Raw genomic sequence first — 23,601 nt, forward strand, 5'->3', positions numbered from 1 at the left:
TCTTGTGCTACTTTATCTGACCTTTGGAGGTATGGTTTGATTGTTCAAAGCAAAACCTTAGCTACTCCAGGCCTGCTTTTAATTCATTTCTTGGTTGAATAGGCTGTGTAAAGTAAACATGAGGAAAGCAACAATTCCGTCCTGCTTGACATAATTGTAAAGGTGTGTTTGTAACAGCTCATGTCAGAATTACTTACGAAGCGAATAATTTAGCTCTACCCCAAACATGCGGAATTAGAATTTGCAGAGAAACGATCAGGGCTTCTGTATCTTTAGAACCCTGATGGTGCAGTGGTTAAGAGATCGGCCGTTCCTTGGACATCGTATGGGGCAGTCCTACTCTGCCCTATAGGGATGCTATATGAGTTGGAATTGACTCAATGGCAGTAGGTTTGGGATTGTTTCTTTTTTTTTTTTTTTTGGTTTTCTGTACCTTTAGTAAAGTCCCCAGCTGAATCTGACTCTTGTTGAAGTTTGAAAACTGGTCTCAGCTACTTTGCTGGATATAAAGTATCACTCACTGGGCTGTTATCAGTCGCTTAATATTAGCCTGTAGAATTAGTTGAATGGTGTCCCACAGGAATTGGGTCAGTGCTTTTAAATAATTTTTATCATGCTCTAAACTAAGCTAGAATTTGAAACATGGGTATCTAGTTTACAGGATAACTCTTATTTAGAGTTGCTCTCCGCTTACCTCTGTCATAGCACTTGAAAGATTAGCAAAATTTAAAATAGTTTGGGAAGTCCAAAGCAAGGAAGTGATAAGGATAAGACAAGGGGGTAGTATTAATGAGTATGAGATTCATAATAATAAAAACTATGGGAATAAAGCTGAGAGTTCTATTAGACTACAAGTTGAATAATGACTATGTGGTAATAGTCCCCAGAAAACAAACAGTGTTGGGACATCTTATAACTAGTATGACATGCAAAAGTTAGAAATTATTCCTTCTGTAACCAAACTAAACCCAAACCCGTTGCCATCACGTTGATTACGACTCAGCGACCCTGTAGGACAGAGTAGAACTGCTACACAGGGTTTCCAAGGAGTGGCTGATGGCATCTTCAGAAGAAATGAATGAGAAGTCTAGGTCTCATCCTTGGAAAAAGTGAAGTGGGATGAGTCAAGTACATTTTTGAAAGGTTCCAAGAATGAAAAATGGATTGGAGGAAAGTTTGAAGGATTTGAGGTTTAGCCTGCAACATAGAATACCATACTAAAAAATGACAGCTACTTTGGAGCATGTAAATTGTTGAGGCAGTGAGGCAAGTGCTGACTCATCATCATTGCAGAGAAACTCATCAGTTGAAACAGGCTTGAGAGAGCTACGTTCACTCAGCAAACATTTGTTAGACCCTATGTACCAGGCACTGTTTCAGGTGCTTGTTGTTAGGTGCCATCGAGTCAATTCATAGCAACCCTGTGTACAACAGAGCAAAACACTGCCCAGTCCTATGCCATTCTTAAAATCGTTGCTGTGTTGTTAAGTCCATCATTGCTGCCCCTGTGTTAATCCATCTTGTTGAGGGTCTTCCTATTTTTTGCTGACCCTCTACCAAATATAATGTCCTTCACCATGAACTGGTCCCTTCTGAGAACATCTCCAAAGTGTGTGAGACAAAGGAGAATTTTGGCTGTACTTTTTTCTTCCAAGACAGATTTGTTCGTTCTTCTGGCAGTCCATGGTATATATTCAGTATTCTTTGCCAACAGCATAATTGAAAGGTGTCGATTCTTTGGTCTTCTCTATTCATTGCCCAGTTTCACATACATATGAGGTGATTGAAAATACCATGGCTTGGGACAGGTGCACCTTAGTCTTCAAGGTGTCATCCTTGCTTTTTAATACCTTAAGTCTTGCAGCAGATTTGCCCATGGTTGTTTATTGTGGATCCAAGTAAAATGAAATCCTTGACAACTTCAACATTTTCTGTGTTTATTATGATGTTGCTTATTGGTCCAGTAGTGAGGATTTTTGTTTTCTTTGTGTTAAAGCATAATCTGTACTGAAGGCTGTAGTCTTTGGTCTTTGTTAGTAAGTGCTTCAAGTCCTCTTCCCTTTCAGCAAGTAAGGTGGTGTCATCTGCATATTGCAGATTGTTGAGTCCTCCTCCAATCCTGATGCCCCATTCTTCTTCCTGTAGTCCAGCTTCTTGGATTATTTGCTCAGCATACAGATTGAATGAGTATGATGCTAGAAACTAGGAATACAAAAATGCCTGTCTTTTTGGAGCTCACCTGCTAATGAGAAAAATTTGGTTAAATATAAAGAGAAAGTTCTTACCTATACATGTTAAAAATTGATAGATCACACCTCTAAATACCATTTCTTTGAGCTTTGGAGTAATAACCGATTCCATATCTGAGGCATGAAACGTACGAGATAACCCTGGAATATCTTGTGCCAGAAAACATGTTAAAACGTTACTTGGGTCCTTGTTAAAAGATGCAGAAGGCAAGGCGGAGCCAAGATGGCGGACTAGGCAGACGCTACCTCGGATCCCTCTTACAACAAAGTCACGGAAAAACAAGTGAATTGATCACGTACATAACAATCTACGAACCCTGAACAACAAACACAGATTTAGAGACGGAGAACGAACTAATACGGGGAAGCAGCGATTGTTTCCAGAGCCTGAAGCCAGCGTACCAGTCAGGTACGGCACAAGCACAGAGAGCTGCTCCACCCCCCTGAACTAACCCCGGGAGGGGAACCAGCCGGTTCCGCGGGTGGCGTGGGACGCAGCCGGTAGGAGAAGTCCCCGGGAGGCAGTGAATGGTCTTGGAGCAGGAAGAGCAGCGTCCCAGCCAGGGAACCATCCCGCCGGGATTTGGACTGGACGCAGGTACGGCATAAACACGGAGAGCTGCTCCACCCCCCTGAACTAACCCCGGGAAGGGGCCCAGCCGGGTCGCGCGGGTGGCGTGGGACGCAGCTGGTAGGAGAAGTCCCCGGGAGGCAGCTACTGGTATTGGAGCGGGGAGAACAGCGTCCCAGCCGGGACACTCGGTCACGGCACAAGCACGGGGTGCTGCTCCACCCATCTGAACTAACCCCGGGAGGAGGCCCAACTGGTTCGCGCAGGTGGCACGGCCAAGCGGCTGGAGGGACGAGAAGTCCCCGGGAGGCAGCGACTGATTTTGGAGTCGAGAGTGCACCGCCCCAGTAGGGGAGCCTTGACGCTGGGCGTGGGGCTGGAAGCGGAGGATCTGACCTTGACTCCAGCGGGCCAGACCCCCCGGGGGCAACCTCCACACAGCCAGCACACATAGGCGACGCGCCCCGCAGGAATCTCAGATATAATAGTCATTCCAAGCAAGACAAGCAACTCTGGCTATATTCTGAGGTGCTACTCTCCTATCTCTCTGTTCCCTTCCACACCCTCCCCAGGCGGCTTCATTAACATCTGAATAGCCTGAGCCAGAGGGAGAACTCTGATAGGGATCTGACTGCATTTTTTTTTAGCGGATTTTCTGGAAAAACTAGTTTCCCAGTGATGGCTTGGAGACAACAATCCATATCAAACCACTTAAAGAAGCAGACCATGACAGCTTCTCCAACCCCCCAAACAAAAGAATCAAAATCTTTCCCAAATGAAGATACAATCCTGGAATTATCAGATACAGAATATAAAAAACTAATTTACAGAATGCTTAAAGATATCACAAATGAAATTAGGATAACTGCAGAAAAAGCCAAGGAACACACCGATAAAACAGTTGAAGAACTCAAAAAGATTATTCAAGAACATAGTAGAAAAATTAATAAGTTGCAAGAATCCATAGAGAGACAACATGTAGAAATCCAAAAGATTAACAATAAAATAACAGAATTAGACTACGCACTAGGAAGTCAGAGGAGCAGACTCGAGCAATTAGAATGCAGACTGGGACATCTGGAGGACCAGGGAATCAACACCAACATAGCTGAAAAAAAATCAGATAAAAGAATTAAAAAAAATGAAGAAACCCTAAGAATTATGTGGGACTCTATCAAGAAGGATAACCTGCGGGTGATTGGAGTCCCAGAACAGGGAGGGGGGACAGAAAACACAGAGAAAATAGTTGAAGAACTCCTGACACAAAACTTCCCTGACATCATGAAAGACGAAAGGATATCTATCCAAGATGCTCATCGAACCCCATTTAAGATTGATCCAAAAAGAAAAACACCAAGACATATTATCATCAAACTCACCAAAACCAAAGATGAAGAGAAAATTTTAAAAGCAGCCAGGGAGAAAAGAAAGGTTTCCTTCAAGGGAGAATCAATAAGAATAAGTTCAGACTACTCAGCAGAAACCATGCAGGCGAGAAGGGAATGGGACGACATATACAGAACACTGAAGGAGAAAAACTGCCAGCCAAGGATCATATATCCAGCAAAACTCTCTCTGAAATATGAAGGCGAAATTAAGATATTTACAGACAAACACAAGTTTAGAGAATTTGCAAAAACCAAACCAAAGCTACAAGAAATACTAAAGGATATTGTTTGGTCAGAGAACCAATAATATCAGATATCAGCACAACACAAGGTCACAAAACAGAACGTCCTGATATCAACTCAAATAGGGAAATCACAAAAACAAACAAATTAAGATTAATTAAAAAAAAAATACACATAACAGGGAATCATGGAAGTCAATAGGTAAAAGATCACAATAATCAAAAAGAGAGACTAAATATAGGAGGCATTGAACTGCCATATGGAGAGTGATACAAGGTGATATAGAACAATACAAGTTATGTTTTTACTTAGAAAAATAGGGGTAAATAATAAGGTAACCACAAAAAGCTATAACAACTCTATAACTCAAGACAAAAGCCAAGAAAAACATAACGACTCAACTAACAAAGTCAAACACTATGAAAATGAGGATCTCACAATTTACTAAGAAAAACGCCTCAGCACAAAAAAGTATGTGGAAAAATGAAATTGTCAACAACGCACATAAAAAGGCATCAAAATGACAGCACTAAAAACTTATTTATCTATAGTTACCCTGAATGTAAATGGACTAAATGCACCAATAAAGAGACAGAGAGTCTTGGACTGGATAAAGAAACATGATCCATCTATATGCTGCCTACAAGAGACACACCTTAGACTTAGAGACACAAACAAACTAAAACTCAAAGGATGGAAAAAAGTATATCAAGCAAACAATAAGCAAAAAAGAAGAGGAGTAGCAATATTAATTTCTGACAAAATAGACTTCAGACTTAAATCCACCACAAAGGATAAAGAAGGACACTATATAATGATAAAAGGGACAATTGATCAGGAAGACATAACCATATTAAATATTTATGCACCCAATGACAGGGCTGCAAGATACATAAATCAAATTTTAACAGAATTGAAAAGTGAGATAGATTCCTCCACAATTATAGTAGGAGACTTCAACACACCACTTTCAGAGAAAGACAGGACATCCAGTAAGAAGCTCAATAGAGACACGGAAGATCTAATTACAACAATCAACCAACTTGATCTCATTGACTTATACAGAACTCTTCACCCAAGTGCTGCAAAATATACTTTTTTTTCTAGCGCACATGGAACATTCTCTAGAATAGACCACATATTAGGTCATAAAACAAACCTTTGCAGAGTCCAAAACATCGAAATATTACAAAGCATCTTCTCAGACCACAAGGCAATAAAACTAGAGATCAATAACAGAAAAACTAGGGAAAAGAAATCAAATACTTGGAAAATGAACAATACCCTCCTGAAAAAAGACTGGGTTATAGAAGACATCAAGGAGGGAATAAGGAAATTCATAGAATGCAACGAGAATGAAAATACTTCCTATCAAAACCTCTGGGACACAGCAAAAGCAGTGCTCAGAGGCCAATTTAGATCGATAAATGCACGCATACAAAAAGAAGAAAGAGCCAAAATCAGAGAACTGTCCCTACAACTTGAACAAATAGAAACTGAGCAACAAAAGAATCCATCAGGCACCAGAAGAAAACAAATAATAAAAATTAGAGCTGAACTAAATGAATTAGAGAACAGAAAAACAGTTGAAAGAATTAACAAAGCCAAAAGCTGGTTCTTTGAAAAAATTAACAAAATTGATAAACCATTGGCTAGACTGACTAAAGAAATACAGGAAAGGAAACAAACAACCCGAATAAGAAACGAGAAGGACCACATCACAACAGAACCAAATGAAATTAAAAGAATCATTTCAGATTATTATGAAAAATTGTACTCTAACAAATTTGCAAACCTAGAAGAAATGGATGAATTCCTGGAAAAACACTACCTACCTAAACTAACACATTCAGAAGTAGAACAACTAAATAGACCCATACCAAAAAAAGAGATTGAAACGGTAATCAAAAAACTCCCAACAAAAAAAAGCCCTGGCCCGGACGGCTTCACTACAGAGTTCTACCAAACTTTCAGAGAAGAGTTAACACCACTACTACTAAAGGTATTCCAAAGCATAGAAAATGACGGAATACTACCCAACTCATTCTATGAAGCCACCATCTCCCTGATACCAAAACCAGGTAAAGACGTTACAAAAAAAGAAAATTATAGACCTATATCCCTCATGAACATAGATGCAAAAATTCTCAACAAAATTCTAGCCAATAGAATCCAACAACACATCAAAAAAATAATTCACCCTGATCAAGTGGGATTTATACCAGGTATGCAAGGCTGGTTTAATATCAGAAAAACCATTAATGTAATCCATCACATAAATAAAACAAAAGACAAAAACCACATGATCTTATCAATTGATGCAGAAAAGGCATTTGACAAAGTCCAACACCCATTTATGATAAAAACTCTTACCAAAATAGGAATTGAAGGAAAATTCCTCAACATAATAAAGGGCATCTATGCAAAGCCAACAGCCAATATCACTCTAAATGGAGAGAACCTGAAAGCATTTCCCTTGAGAACAGGAACCAGACAAGGATGCCCTTTATCACCGCTCTTATTCAACATCGTGCTGGAAGTCCTAGCCAGGGCAATTAGGCTAGACAAAGAAATAAAAGATATCCGGATTGGCAAGGAAGAAGTAAAGTTATCACTATTTGCAGATGACATGATTATATACACAGAAAACCCTAAGGAATCCTCCAGAAAACTACTGAAACTAATAGAAGAGTTTGGCAGAGTCTCATGTTACAAAATAAACATACAAAAATCACTTGGATTCCTCTACATCAACAAAAAGAACACCGAAGAGGAAATCAAATCAATACCATTCACAGTAGCCCCCAAGAAGATAAGATACTTAGGAATAAATCTTACCAAGGATGTAAAAGACCTATACAAAGAAAACTACAAAGCTCTACTACAAGAAATTCAAAACGACATACTTAAGTGGAAAAACATACCCTGCTCATGGCTAGGAAGACTTAACATAGTAAAAATGTCTATTCTACCAAAAGCCATCTATACATTTAACGCACTTCCGATCCAAATTCCAATGTCATATTTTAAGGGGATAGAGAAACAAATCACCAATTTCATATGGAAGGGAAAGAAACCCCGGATAAGCAAAGCACTACTGAAAAAGAAGAAGAAAGTGGGAGGCCTCACTTTACCTGACTTCAGAACCTATTATACAGCCACAGTAGTCAAAACAGCCTGGTACTGGTACAACAACAGACACATAGACCAATGGAACAGAATTGAGAACCCAGACATAGATCCATCCACGTATGAGCAGCTGATATTTGACAAAGGACCAGTGTCAATTAATTGGGGAAAAGATAGCCTTTTTAACAAGTGGTGCTGGCATAACTGGATATCCATTTGCAAAAAAATGAAACAGGACCCATACCTCACACCATGCACAAAAACTAACTCCAAGTGGATCAAAGACCTAAACATAAAGACTAAAACGATAAAGATCATGGAAGAAAAAATTGGGACAACCCTAGGAGCCCTAATACAAGGTATAAACAGAATACAAAACATTACCAAAAATGATGAAGAGAAACCCGATAACTGGGAGCTCCTAAAAATCAAACACCTATGCTCATCTAAAGACTTCTCCAAAAGAGTAAAAAGACCACCTACAGATTGGGAAAGAATTTTCAGCTATGACGTCTCTGACCAGCGCCTGATCTCTAAAATCTACATGATTCTGTCAAAACTCAACCACAAAAAGACAAACAACCCAATCAGGAAGTGGGCAAAGGATATGAACACACATTTCACTAAAGAAGATATTCAGGCAGCCAACAGATACATGAGAAAATGCTCTCGATCATTAGCCATTAGAGAAATGCAAATTAAAACTACGATGAGATTCCATCTCACACCAGCAAGACTGGCATTAATCCAAAAAACACAAAATAATAAATGTTGGAGAGGCTGCGGAGAGATTGGAACTCTCATACACTGCTGGTGGGAATGTAAAATGGTACAACCACTTTGGAAATCTATCTGGCGTTATCTTAAACAGTTAGAAATAGAACTACCATACAACCCAGAAATCCCACTCCTGGGAATATACCCTAGAGATACAAGAGCCTCACACAAACAGATATATGCACACCCATGTTTATTGCAGCTCTGTTTACAATAGCAAAAAGTTGGAAGCAACCAAGGTGTCCATCAACGGATGAATGGGTAAATAAATTGTGGTATATTCACACAATGGAATACTACGCATCGATAAAGAACAGTGACGAATCTGTGAAACATCTCATAACATGGAGGAACCTGGAAGGCATTATGCTGAGCGAAATTAGTCAGAGGCAAAAGGACAAATATTGTATAAGACCACTATTATAAGATCTTGAGAAATAGTAAACCTGAGAAGAACACATACTTTTGTGGTTACGAGGGGGGGAGGGAGGGCGGGTGGGAGAGGGTTTTTTATTGATTAATCAGTAGATAAGAACTGCTTTAGGTGAAGGGAAAGACAACACTCAATACATGGAAGGTCAGCTCAATTGGACTGGACCAAAAGCAAAGAAGTTTCCGGGATAAAATGAATGCTTCAAAGGTCAGCGGAGCAAGTGCGGGGGTCTGGGGAACATGGTTTGCGGGGACTTCTAAGTCAATTGGCAAAAGAATTCTATTATGAAATCATTCTGCATCCCACTTTGAAATGTGGCGTCTGGGGTCTTATATGTTAACAAGCGGCCATCTAAGATGCATCAATTGGTCTCAACCCACCTGGAGCAAAGGAAAATGAAGAACACCAAGGCCACACGACAACTAAGAGCCCAAGAGACAGAAAGGGCCACGTGAACCAGAGACCTACATCATCCTGAGACCACAAGAACTAGTTGGTGCCCGGCCACAATCGATGACTGCCCTGACAGGGAGCACAGCAGAGGACCCCTGAGGGAGCAGGAGATCAGTGGGATACAGACCCCAAATTCTCATAAAAAGACCAAACTTAATGGTCTGACTGAGACTAGAGGAATCCCGGCGGCCATGCTCCCCAGACCTTCTGTTGGCACAGGACAGGAACCATCCCCGAAGACAACTCATCAGACATGAAAGGGACTGGTCAGCGGGTGGGAGAGAGACGCTGATGAAGAGTGAGCTAATTATATCAGGTGGACACTTGAGATTGTGTTGGCAACTCTTGTCTGGAGAGGGGATGGGAGGATAGAGAGAGAGGGAAGCTGGCAAAATTGTCAAGAAAGGAGAGACTGAAAGGGCTGACTCAAGAGGGGGAGAGCAAGTGGGAGTAGGGAGTGAGATGTATGTAAACTTATATGTGACAGACTGATTGGATTTGTAAACGTTCACTTGAAGCTTAATAGAAGTTATTAAAAAAAATAAAAAAAGATGCAGAAGCAAACCCAAAGGGGCTCCTATTGGCCACAAATGGGTTAATTTACATCAGAAAGAAAAATTGAAACAAATCAAATATAGTTAATGAGTTTGTTATGATACAAAAAAATTTTTTTTGATCACCTTTGGAGATTGCTGGACCATCAACTCATTATTCTGAAAATTGGTAAAGGAAAAAAGAAGCATTTCATTCTGCCTTTCCAGTGTGAGCCAAATTTCTTCGTAACCAGAGAGTAACGATGTGCAGTTTTTCTTTCCAGTTAATAAATGCAAAGGAAATGATAAAATCAGAAAACCACCATTCTGTAGCCTCTAATGGAAAATCAGTCAGTGTGGCTGCTAAAAGCATTAGAAAAGGGTTAATGTGAGACTTTACAGTGGATAGAGCAGGCTGATAACACTTGAGCCCTGTGATCATTCAAAACACCAGTAGGAATGGGGCACCCAGACAAGATGTGCTTCTTGGTGTGTTGAAATAAAAAGCACACAGCCGTACCAGGAAGTTTTCTTGCCCTACCCCGCCATTTCAGCCTGAATCTAATCGAACATCTAGCTTTGACTATCCATCTATGGGAAAAGCAGGGCATAGAGGAATCTGTTAAGTGGCCCCACAGAGAAGCAGTTAGCCAGACCCAAACTATGGGATAAATGACCGGTTTCTTTAACGAGTAAATGACACAAGGAAAGGGAATGGGCAGTGACATAGGACCTGTTGAGATTTTAAAAAGTCTCATCCACCAAATGCAATCTGTGGTTCTAGTTTGAATCATTAGAACACATCAACTGCTAAAAGACACTTTTGAGATAATTGGAGGAATTTGAACTTGGAGTAGATATTGGATGATACTAACAGATTATTGTTAATTTTATTAAGTGCAATAGTATTTTAAGAGGTTTTCATTTTTTTTTAAGTATTTTTTGTTAGAGATACAAACTGAAGTATTTATGGATGAATGATATGACATGGAAGGGACATAGGTTTAATGAGATTGGCGAAATGTTGATAATTTGATCAGTGTTGAAATTGGGTGAGCGGTATATGGGCTTCGTTATACTATTCTCTGTACTTTCATGTATGTGTAAAAATATCTATATATCTATAGTAAAAACTATGTTTAGACCACAAAAAGTGGTCTTTCTGTTCTCCATCCTTGGATGCCATTTAAAGTAAAACCAACAGTCACTTTTTATACCATAGGTGTTGAGTGCCTGGAAGCACTCTTGATTTCTTTTCATGTGTTTGAACCTCCTTATATTGGTAGCTGTGTATTTTAACTTTCCCGTCTGGGTCACAGGGCAAAAAGAAAAGAGTGACTAGAAGGCTAGAATTCAAGTCATTGGGTTCTGGTTCTAGCTACTAGTTATGTGACTCTGGACACATCATTTAGCTTCTCTGATAATCTGTAAAAATTGAATAATGATTTATCCATTTTCTCAGTGAGCTGTTATAAAGATAAAACGGGACACAGTTAAATCTGGAAGCACTTTTCCGTTAAGTTTGTAGCACTCTGAGCTGACCTGTTTTAGAGTGCTTCTCACAATAAAAAGTGCTTCCACTTTACCTATGTCTTCCCCACTATACTTTTAGATCGCTGAGGGTCTGTGTCCTATTTGCCACTTGTTTTTAGCCCATAGTGCCTGGCACATTGTAAACATTTAAATACTTGTGGTATAAATTGAAATATTGATGTTTTGTTATTATATGAGTCTTGCTATAAATTTGAAAATTGATTTTACACCCTTGATTCGCACAAGTCATGAGGTTTCCAGAGCAAATTGAGATGAGAAAGTTCTCAGTAGACACTCTAGAATCCATTGTTGAGACCCTAATAGTATCTGGTAAACCTGTCGCCTCTCTTTTGTTAGACCTTGCTTCAGGTGGTTGAATACACAGCCAAGTGTCCTTCCATCCTTGCCCTCTGATGGAGGGTATTATTTTAGGAAGTAGCCGTTGCCAGGATGTAATGCTTTTGTTTATTTTTTTGCAGGTGCTGCCATGCTTATTGAGTCCCTTCTCTCTCCTCCTTTATCATCTTCCATCAGTGACTGTCACCAGCCTTCTGCAACAGCTAATGAACCTACCTCAGAGTGCAGCTGCACCAGCACCCCCCAACCCTCACCTCACTGCTGTGCTCCAGAACAAGGTGGTCTTGCCCTTTTGTATCCCTGCACTTTGCGAGGTTCTACATATGAGTTATATAGAGTCTGTATAACGGCTGCTATAGTCATAACAGCTTGTAAAAAGGCTTTTTTGAGTCAGGAATTGCATTATACCGCTAGCATCAGAGGCTGGAAAAACAGTGGCTTCAACAAAATAGAATTTTATGTATCTCGTGAAATCTAGTATGGTGACTCCACAGTGTCATCAGGGACCCAGGCTTCTTCAGTTTTCATCTCTGCTATCCTTAGCAGTGACTCCCATGCTCATAATCCCTCATGGTCCAAGGTGGGTGTAGAATTTGAGGTTTCGCTTTATATTAAGAAAGGGAGCAAGTGTGAAGGGCAAGATGTTAGCTGTCTCACCTCCTTATTTGGAGCTTTTCCAAAAGTTCTAACCAATGGCTTCTACTTAATCTCAATCTCAACAGCCAGGTCTTAGTCACATGGTCTCACTTAACTGCAGGGCAGGCTGCAAAATGACTTGCCTTTTTAATCCATTTCTATGCCAGTAAATAAAAGAAAAGCTTAATCCCATGTTGTCTATGGCTGGTAAAAATTGTTTTTTCATCTCAGGGTGGGGCGGGAAGAGGCGGAGAGGTCTGTAGACACGTGACTTTCTGTTGCCTGTTGTTGTGCATGGCTGGTCGCTTCCGTACCAGTAGTAAAGCCAGGAGAAAGACACAGCCTCCTAGTTCATGACTGTCAGCTCTTTGCCTGACTTCACAGAACATGCAGCAGCAGGGCCGTTTTGATTTAGTGCCATTCCCCGTTTAATGCCGGGATCCCCCCAACAGGGGTGGAGGAGGATTAGATACAGTGTTGAGTTTGATTTCTTCTGTCTCTCCTTGCAGTTTGGCCTGTCACTGCTCCTCGTTGTCCTGAGCCGCGGGGAAGACCTACAGAGTTCGGACCCTGCTACGGAATCAACACAAAACAACCAGTGGTCAGTCTGTGCTATATTTCGTCTCTTATTTTAAGTTCTTTTAGGTAATTGGTCATTCTTTTATGGTTATTATCGGTTTTCCCTATCAGGACAGAGGTGATGTTCATGGCAACCCGAGAACTTCTACAGATTCCCCAAGCAGCCCTGGCCAAGCCAATCTCTATACCCACAAACCTAGTATCCCTCTTTTCACGCTATGTCGATCGACAGAAGCTGAACTTGCTGGAGACAAAACTGCAGTAAGTTCGAAACAGGACCACATCTCACTAAAGTTGGCACTTTAGAAGTTATGATGAAAAGGTGGGGAGAGGGGATAAAGCTGAATTTAGTAGAAAAGATTGAAGATTTTTACCCAATGTTTGAGTAGTTACTAGATATAAAACACTGTGCTGGGTCAGTGGCACCTTCACAGAAGTTGACTAAATGCTAAGAGTAGAGAGATGTTGAGTATTTTGTTATGAGAATTCTTATAAGGATGTAACTTTAATGCAAAAGATTACAATCTGTCTTGATTTATTTATACAAACAAGTTTCCTTTCTCTTTTTCCCATAGGCTAGTTCAGGGGATACGATAAAAGATCTCCAAATGCATCCTGTACCTCCTTTTGGCTGCCACCTGCACTGCTGCCGTCACCAACGGAGTGTTTTTAATGAGGGAGGGAATGTAGCTTATTCCCCAAAGCAGTCTTGTGGGATCGATGCCCGTTTACAGGGATTGTCTCTAAATCCCAGGTATTTCCCCACTGCTCTGTGAAATTTGGCTGGGTGATACTTCTGCTGGTTTCTTCTTACCTTCTGTGTTACCATTCTGCATGCCCTACTTTGACTCAATTCTTCTCAACTTTACATTTTCTTTGCCCTAGAGTCACAAATATAATCTCTCCCTTTTTCCCACCACCACTACTCCAGTTCGGAGTAGATCGTAGCCTGCCAAAGGATGCCTTCCCTCATCCTATCAAAGTCTTTTTTCATTGCCTCCTGTTAATGTGACTGTAGGAGAGCCAATTAAGTAGAAATTGATACACATCTGTACACACACAGGCAACACTCCCCTGTATGTACATTGCTGTGATCTCCAGAGGGTCTGTAAAGAATGAGTTTTGGATTGGAAAAATATTTAGTGACATATCCCTCCTCTAATAACAGGTTTTTTTAATGATAGTATTTTTAATCTGTTTCTATTCCATCTTATAATCAATTTGGTGGGTTCTGCTTACTTTAATATAAACACAGGATATGCAGTACATTTAATAAAATCTGAACTCTTAATTGGCCAATGCCCAGCTCTAGGCTGAGAAGTCCTTATTCTCTAACGCACTTGTATTTCTTTGGTTTCTGTCCACCTCAGTAGAAACACCACACGGTTAAGCCTTTTCTTAATTACTACAACCACAGTGTACTTGAGCCTGTCCTCTCAAGTGCACACAGAGCACCCAGGATGGTGCTCACTTAGAGCCTGCCTTCGCAGTGTAGCTTTTTGCACACTCACCTTGTCTTCCTGAGACTACTTCAGCAAGCCATGCTCTGACTTCTCTGTTCCTCATTTTTATTTGGTGTCCATGGGTAGAAACCCCCAAAATGTAACCATAGAAGCTAAGTTTGGCCTGCTTTGCCCCTCATCTCCACACCATGAGCAGGACTGCTGTCCTTGCTACACCATCTTACCCACGTCCCACTCCCAGGCACCCTGAGGCTTGGGTTTGAACCCTAGCAGGGCAGCCCACCATGATGCTTTTCACTTGCCCTCTCCCATTCACCAATCAACCAGGATAAGGGATTTTGATCCCTAGTGATTACAGCTCTCAAGAAAATTAAATCTGAATTAATTTTACCTGACTGTCCTAATCTCTCTGCTGTTCTCACCTTTTGGAATGTAGTGGAGAGGACAGGTTATGATATTTAAAGAGAATAAACATTTTGCACATACTCATATTGTACAACGGTCAAACCCTCCATTACAACCAGTTCTCTTTGTTCTCCATGCTCTCTCTTCTCTGTCTCCATTTCTTCCCATTCTGTAGCCCCAGGCTCCACCTGCCATTCTCCAGTGACCTGACCTAGCTTCCCTCTGGCGTCACCTACTGACTCCTCACCCTCACAGCTGATCAAGTGACTACTTGATTACTATTTCTCCCTCTCTGTGCTTTATCTTTTTTGTTCAGTTCTAATTAATGAAAATAAAAGTTTCTAAATTTACATTTTTATAGGGTATTGTAAATAAAAACAAATTGTATACTTGAAAAAAAAAGTGTCCTTGCATTTCTACTTTCTCGTTGCTTCTGAACATGATTTTTAATGTGTTTCTAGCATGTTTAGATAACCTGGCCAACCTCTTGGTGTTTGGGATTGGTAAGGATATTTCTGCCTAATGTTTTTACCTTTTTAATTTTGTTGTGAGGGAGACAGCGAAGATCTTATGATAACTTTCTTTAAGAAACATAGTAACTTTCTTTAAGAAACCTAGGATGTTTTCAGTCCCCACCCCCATTTTAACGACAAAATAGAATTGTGCATTTTAGTAGATCCACTGTAGTTCATCTTCTCCGTCCATCTATCTCTAGGCATATGGGAATTTTTTCCCTGATGTATACACATGGGGTTGCTATGAGTTGGAATCTACTCGGTAACAACAGGTTTTGTTCTGTTTGTTTGTTTTTTATATAGATTTTACTATTTAGAGCAGTTTTGGGTTTTACAGAAAAATTGTGCAGGAAGTACAGAGTTCCCGTATGCCCCTCTCCCCGCATACGCTACTTCTGCAATCATTAACATCTTGGATTCCTGCAGTGTGTTTGTTACAAATGATGGCCTGATACTGATATGATACGTTATTATTAAAGTGCATAGTTTACATTAGGGTTCACATTTTGTGTTGTGCTGTCCTCTGAGTTTTAACAAATACATAATGTCATGTGTCCATCATTATAGTATCATATGGAATTATTTCACTGCACCAAAAATACCCTGTGCTCCACCTGTTCATCCCTCCTCCATCCCCCGGAACCCCTAGCTACCACTAGTCGTTCACTGTCTCTATAGTTTTTCCTTTTCCAGAATGTCATATCGTTGAAAGTATGTAGCTTTTTCATAGTGGCTCCTTTCACTTAACAATTCACCCCCTTCTCATTTATCGACGTAGTTAGGTTCCAAAGACCAGGTCATTATGGGAAATTGGTGTTAGGCAAAAATGAAGCATGACCACATCAGATCACAAAACAATAACTACATTACTACATAACTGCCAAACCACTGAGAATCATGGCCCAGGCAACTTGACACATCACCTTAACCATCAAACCCAGCACCCCTGTGTTTGTTACTCCCAGACGTATGTCGTTAATGTGCAAAACTGCCAGATAGTAGATTTTTTACTATTGTACTTGTGAAATCCCAAGTAACAAGATAGTTGATAAAGAGAAGGTATATACAGTTACGGTTCCTCCATGACTTTTTGTGGCTTGATAGCTCAGTTTTTTAGTCACTGAATAATACTTCATTGTATGGATGTACACAGTTTGTTTATCCACTCACCTACTGAAGGACATCTTGGTTATTTCCAGTTTGGGCCAATTAGGAAAAAAGCTACTATAAACATTTGTGGTCAGGCTTTTATGTGGAAATACATTTTCAACTCATTTGAGTAAATACCTAGAAGCAGGATTGTTGGATCCAATGGTAAGCGTATGTTTAGCTTTGTAAGAAACTCCCAGACTGTCTTCCAAGTGGGCTGTACCATTTTGCATTCCCACCAGCAGTGAATGAGCATTCCTGTGGCTCCACGTCCTCACCAGCATTTGGTGTGGCCAATGTTTTGGATTCTAATTGATGTGTAATGGTATCTCACTGTTTTGATTTGCAGTTCTCTAATGACATGATATTGAGAGTTTTTTCATATGCTTATTTGCCATCTCCATTATCTTCTTTGATGATGTTTCTCTTCAGCTCTTTTGCCCATTTTGTAATCAGGTTGTTATTGTTGAGTTTTAAGAGGTCTTGTCTGCTTTGGATACAAGTTCTTTATCTGAGATGTGTTTTGCAAATATTGTCTCCCAGTCTGTGGCTTGTCTTTTCATTCTCTTAACAATGCCTGTAATGCTACCTCTCTGTAGCAGAGGTTTTTAATTTTATTAATGAAGTCCAACTTAACTTCTTTTCTTTTGTAATTCATGCTTTTGGCCTTATGTCTAAAACGTCACTGCCAAACGCAAGGTCACCTAGACGTTCTCCTGTTAATCTCCTAGAAGTTTCAAAGTTTTGCATCTTACATTTAGTTCTGTGATCCATTTTTAATTAATTTTTGTGAAAAGTTGGAGTTCCATTAATTCATCTTCTGTGAAACGAAGCTTTGTTAATTTCTGTGTCTAGATTCATTTTCTTGCATATGATGTCCAGTCTTTGCAGCACAGTTATGAAAAAGACTCCCCTTTCCCCAGTGAATTCCCTTTGCTCCTTTGTCACAAATCAGTTGACTTTATTTGTGTGAGTCTGTTTCTAAGGTCCCTCTCCTGTTCTACTGACCGACTCATCTATTCCTTTGCCAGCACCCAACTGTCTTGATCACTGCAGTCCCCTTGACTTTTTAAAGAGACTTCATGTAGCCCAGTTTGGCATTTAGCTGCCCTCATGGTTGGCATTTCCTTAGCTTTCATCCACATCTTACTAATTTCTATCTTCAAAGGAGATGGAGGAAAGCTGGTCATTCTTTGTAGTAAATTCGTATGTTAATTATTTCAGACTTGAGTATCATTTTTCCTCTAAAATGTTTAAGATACAAGATTCAGCTAAAAAGTAGAGGGAGACAAAAAGTTAAAAGTGGTAGAATGGGGAGGGGGAGATAATTTAATATTATAGGGTGGTTACTCAGATTAAAAAGGAGCCCTGGTGGCATAAACGGTGAAGCACTCAGCTGCTAATTGAAAGGTTGGTGGTTTGAACCCACCCAGCAGCTCCTCGGGAGAAAGACCTGACAATCTACTTCCATAAAGATTATGACCAAGAAAATCTTATGAGGCAGTTTGATCCTGTCATACAGGGTCACTATGAGTCAAAATTAACAACATTTAGATAAAGCTTATTTTCTCCTGATAAGTAGACAGGGCCCTTGAGGTTAAATAGCTTGTTGAGGTGACACAGCTAGTAAGCAGCAGAGCAAGGGGTCATACAGGATATTGCAGTGAGAGTAAAATCTTCTGGTAGAAGACTTATCCTCATCTTTTAACGTGAGAGAATAAGGTACCTCAATTTTGTTAGAATGAAACTGGCTTGGGATTGCCCTTACACCCCCAGGAGTCTAGATTCAGAACGTCGGAAGTGAAGAAGACTATAGATCATGTAGTCGAGCCCTGGAATTTAAGAGGTGAGGAAGCTGAAGCTCTGAGAGGCAGAACGCCTGAAGTAACATGTGAAGTCCCATGCCTGGTTAATGTACAGCCAAAGAAGGAGCTCAAGTTCATATGCTCCGTTAGACTATGGTTCTCCACTGCAGTTTGAGAAATACTGGCCCTAGTCCAGAAAAGGTAAGAATTAAGTTACTGTGTTACTTGTGAGAAAAAGACTAACTTAGCCTAACAGTTACATTCTTTATGAATATAAGAGTAGCTTACAATAATACCAACTGATTTTTCAGTCATGGAGTACATACCAGATACCATTCTAGGTGCTCTAAAAGTCGTTTTTTAAGACTCAGCAGAATCCATGAAAGCAGTATTAATAACTTCCCTGCTGATGTGTGTCAAAAGTAAAGTAGGTGACACACTTATTTACAACATGGCACAGAGTTAAACATTGACATCGATGTATGTAATCTTATTTAAGAAAACGAAGACTCTGATAAATGCTACATAGGTAATAAATTCTGATAGGTACTAGGTACCACACTTGTGAATAATATTTCATAAAAAAAGAATATGCACAAATTGACAACAGCAACTGGAAAGATCACATAGGAACCTCAGGGGGTGGTGAGTTTATGTTAATGGGGGAGGAACAACTCAGAAAAGGAGAGTGAGAATGGTTGCACAACTGGAAGAATGTGATCAATGTCACTGGATTGTCCATGTAGGAACTGTTAAATTGGTGTATGTTCGCTATGAGTCAGAATTGACTGGATGGCAATAAGTTTGGTTTGGTTTTTATATATGGTTTTATTCTCAACGATAAAAAAAAAAAGAATATGCAAGTGAATGATAAAGTTTACACCCACTACTGATCAGAGAAATACAAAATAAAATACTTTTTACCTATTAGCAAAAACTTAAAAATAATGCTAGTGGAAATTTGAGGCTGCCACTCACGCTGGTGGCGGTAAACTTCTGTTTCTGGAAAGTGCTTTGGCAATCCGAAGAGCTTCAAAAATATTTGTAGCCTTTGACTAATTTGGCTTCAAATATCTCTCTTAAGGAAGGATCCTAAAGCAAAAATACTCATCACAACATTATAATAGAAAAATTGTAAATAACCTAAATGTTCAACATCACAAACGATAACCCATGTGTCATGGGCAGTCAGGAGGAGACAAAATGTTTAAGCATGGAATGTGTTAATGATATATTACGGGGAAAGGCAGGCTACAAAAATATATGCTTTAAATGTAATATTTAAATTTAAATATAATATTTAAATATAAGTATAATGAGGAAAAAAAAAGAATACTAGATATGCTCCTAAAAATTACTGGTGTCTGTCTCTAGGTGGTGGGATTATGGAAAACTTTCTATTACTTTTCAGTGTTTTCCAAATTTTCTGCAGAGAAAATACATTGCTTATGTTCTTTAGAAAAAAAAAATTTGAAAGAATTAAGAGTTTACTTACATGGGAAAATTCTAAAAACAGAGTGTTAAGTAAAAAAGTAGATTCTATGTATGATTTGGAGCCCTGGTGGCACAGTGGTTAAGAGCTCGGCCGCTAACCAAAAGGTCAGCAGTTCGAATCCATCAGCCGCTCCTTAAAAACCCTATGGGGTGGTTCTACTCTGTCCTACTGGGTCGTCATGAGTCGGAATTGACTGAATGGCAACAGGTTTGGTTTGGTTTTTATGTATGGTTTGATCAGTGCGGATTAAAAAAAACATGGAAAACAGAAGACAATCAAGGATGACCAGAGATCAGTGCCTGCCTTTGAGTGGAGGGGTTTAGAGGACTGAGCGTATGTGAATGTTCCTGCTTTTCCGTATTTCCCAAATTGTCTTCAATGAGCATGTGTTATTATAAAACCAGAAAAGTTACCATAAAACTGCTAAAATATAGTAAAAACTGCCAGAATATGTGGCTCTCTTTTTCAGGTGAGAAAATAAGTTCCAAGAGTTTAAGTAACTTGATCAAAATGCCATTGCTGGGAAATAGCAGAGCGAAAGTGTTACGTCAGTGCTTCTGACCACACAGCAGGTGCATGTGCCAGGAGTCTGAAAAGGCCACATGAAAGCAAGGCCATTGTCCTGAGAGATATGGTCACTTATTCCATTATTGCACATTAACACAAGATATCAGGGATCACATAATCACTTTGATAAGTCCTATTTCTTTCATTGACCTTCCAAATTTACATTAAATTTTATTTTTTCCAATCTGTAGCTACTGAATCAAGATAGTTAGAATAACCTGTTGTTAGTTGGCATTGAATTGGCTCCAATTCACAGCAACCCAGTGTACAGTAGAATGAAACATTGCCCGCTCTGGCACTCCTTGAGTTTGTTATTACAGCCACTGTGTATTTTGAGTGCCTCCCAGCCTAAGGGCCTCACCTTCCAGCACTATATTGGACAATATTGTTGTGATCCATAGGGTCGTCATTGGCTAATTTTCAGAAGTGGGTCACCAGTTCTTTCTTCCTAGTCTATCTTAGTCTGGAAGTTCCACTGAAACATGTTCACCAGAGGTGACCCTGCTGGTATTTGAAATTCCAGCATCATAGCAACTTGCAAGCCACCACAGTACAACAAACTGACAGACGGATGGTGGTAGAATAATCTAGTGGAGTTAAAAGAATGTGTATACAACAGATAAGTATGGGAAAAATGCGGAGTGGAACTTCAAATTCCCAAAGAATCCAGACATACTGGAACCATTGAGGCTAGAGGAACATGGAAACCATTGCTCTGGGATACTCTACAAACCTTGAAACAAAACTATCCCCTGAAGTCATCTTTAAACAAAAAAAACAGCTCAAAAAATAAAGAATGTCATCCTTAAGTATTACACTTAAAAAATTTTTTTTTTTTTATCTATATGAGACAACAGTAACTTTAAAGCATAGATAAGAAGTTTAGAGGGCAGGGAGTCTAAATGGGGTGAAACAACTAGAGCAGAAAAACTGAGAATGTTGACACAGTAAGGAATAACTAATGTGAACAGTATGTGTAGAAATTGTTAATGGGAGTGTGTTTTGATGTACATATTTTCACCAAAAATAAAAAGATTTGTATAAATTGTCTTCCAGCTCCATCTCCAGAAGCATCTGTTCGAGTTTACTTTGGCCTAAGTTTCAGTTCACCAGAGTTGCCTGTCAATCTAGGGAAGGCCAAGACACAACCTTCTGAATTTGATACAGAGAGGGAACTGGACGCCACCTATTTAGGAGGGCAATGAAGCCATTGTGTGGGAAGCAGAGTGGGGAGATTGAAAGAATCTTATACTTTTCCTCTTGGCCTGAATATGGTTAAATAAATTGATATTGTGATCCCTAATGAATTATGTGGGTTTTAGGAAACAAGCCTTTAAGGATTCAGTATCTTAAAATTATCTAACGGCATTGTCTTCACCTTCTTCCTTCTTGTATCAGAGGCACAGTCGTGAATAGACTGCAGGTTCATGACTGCCCCGCTTTGCTTTTTTAATTTGCAAATGTTGCATGTAAGGCTATGTTGAGGAGCTTGTTTTTCAACATGACTCCTTCAACCCCCCAGCTAGGCCATTTTCATTCTCCAAGGCAATGTTAACCTAAATTAGACTTAAGATCTGGGAAACACCAAAAGGGAGCAAGGTAATCAGGGATGAGTGTGCTTTGCCAGTTGTGAATAGATAAAAATCTCTTAAATTGCTTAGATTTTGCGTCCATCTAAAGAATTGGAGAAATCTGCATACAACCTACAAAGCGAAAGGATCTCAAATTCAACCCCCCAGAAAAACCACTGCTAAGAGTTTAATGTATTATCCTCCAAGTGTACACCTTTGCATACACAGATATAGAATTAAATTTTTGTTTCCCCCCACCTTAATATATCATGGACACCTTTCAGTATATAGAGAGCTACCCTGTTCTTTTTAATGAGTGTGTAAAGTTCCACAATTTATTTAACTGCTCCCCTGTTGATAGGATTCTGTTTTTAATTATTTTTTGTCAGTCAACATTGTTCATCTAGCAACAAACAAAGGTAAACTCACAATATCACCTTACATTGCTGTCAACCATTTTATACCTCATTTTCTAATTTGATCCTCTCCATAACCTTTTGAAATAGGGATGTTGTCGTTAGGTGCCATCGAGTCGGTTCTGACTCATAGCGACCCTATGCATAACAGAACAAAACACTGCCCGGTCGTGCGCCATCCTTAAAATCGTTATGCTTGAGCTCATTGCTGCAGCCACTGTGTCAATCCACCTCATTGAGGGTCTTCCTCTTTTCCACTGACCCTGCTCTCTACCAAGCAAGATGTCCTTCTCCAAGGACTCATCCCTCCTGACAACGTGTCCGAAGTATGCAAGACGCAGTCTCACCATCCTTGCCTCTAAGGAGAATTCTGGCCACACTTCTTCCAAGACAGATTTGTCTGTTCTTTTGGCAGTCCATGGTATGTTCAATATTCTTTGCCAACACCACAATTCAAAAGCGTCAACTCTACTTCAGTCTTCCTTATTCATTGTCGAGCTTTCACATGCATATGATGTGATTGCAAATACCATGGCTTGGGTCAGGTGCACCTTAGTCTTCAGGGTGACATCTTTGCTCTTCAACACTTTGAAGAGGTCCCTTGCAGCAGATTTACTCAATGCGATGCGTCTCTTGATTTCTTGAATGCTGCTTCCATGGCTGTTGATTGTGGATTCAAGTAAAATGAAATCCTTGACAACTTCAACATCCTCTCCATTTATCATGATGTTGCTCATTGCTCCAGTTGTGAGGATTTTTGTTTTCTTTATGTTGAGGTGCAATCCATACTGAAGGCTGTGGTCTTTGATCTGCATTAGTAAGTGCTTCAAGTCCTCTTCACTTTCAGCAAGCAAGGTTGTGTCATCTGCATAATGCAGGTTGTTAATGAGTCTTCCTCCAATCCTGATACCCCACTCTTCTTCAAATAGTCCAGCTTCTCGTATTATTTGTTCAGCATACAGATTAAATAGGTATGGTGAAAGAATACAACCCTGACGCACAGCTTTCCTGACTTTAAACCAATCAGTATCCCCTTGTTCTGTCCGAACAACTGCCTCATGATCTATGTAAAGGTTTCTCATGAGCACAATTAAGTGTTCTGGAATTCCCAGTCTTCGCAGTGTTATGCATAGTTGGTTATGATCCACACAGTCGAATGCCTTTGCACAGTCAGTAAAACAAAGGTAAACATCCTTCTGGTATTCTCTGCTTTCAGCCAGGATCCACCGGACATCAGCAATGATATCCCTGGTTCCACGTCCTCTTCTGAAACCGGCCTGAATTTCTGGCGGTTCCCTGTCGGTATACTGCTGCAGCCGTTTTTGAATTGCTCA

General features: G+C 39.9%; 1 protein-coding gene across 3 annotated transcripts in view; it reads left to right on the forward strand.

Moving 5' to 3' along the window:
• PATL1 (PAT1 homolog 1, processing body mRNA decay factor) overlaps positions 1–22,391 on the forward strand; it is a 44,391-nt gene extending 22,000 nt beyond the window's left edge. Inside the window, exons 16-19 of one of the 3 annotated variants that reach the window (XM_003419379.4) lie at positions 11,789–11,944; positions 12,812–12,903; positions 12,993–13,142; positions 13,457–22,388. In XM_003419379.4, coding sequence (XP_003419427.1) covers positions 11,789–11,944; positions 12,812–12,903; positions 12,993–13,142; positions 13,457–13,478 — 420 coding nt within the window. In that variant the 3' untranslated portion in view covers positions 13,479–22,388. Of the gene's footprint in view, positions 1–2,447; positions 2,744–11,788; positions 11,945–12,811; positions 12,904–12,992; positions 13,143–13,456 lie in introns of those variants that run through there. The other 2 variants (XM_064288018.1, XM_064288019.1) reach the window with 2 other exon arrangements.
• Positions 22,392–23,601: the final 1,210 nt, after the last annotated feature.

This window comes from Loxodonta africana, chromosome 7, assembly GCF_030014295.1.
Source record: "Loxodonta africana isolate mLoxAfr1 chromosome 7, mLoxAfr1.hap2, whole genome shotgun sequence".
NCBI lineage: Eukaryota > Metazoa > Chordata > Mammalia > Proboscidea > Elephantidae > Loxodonta > Loxodonta africana.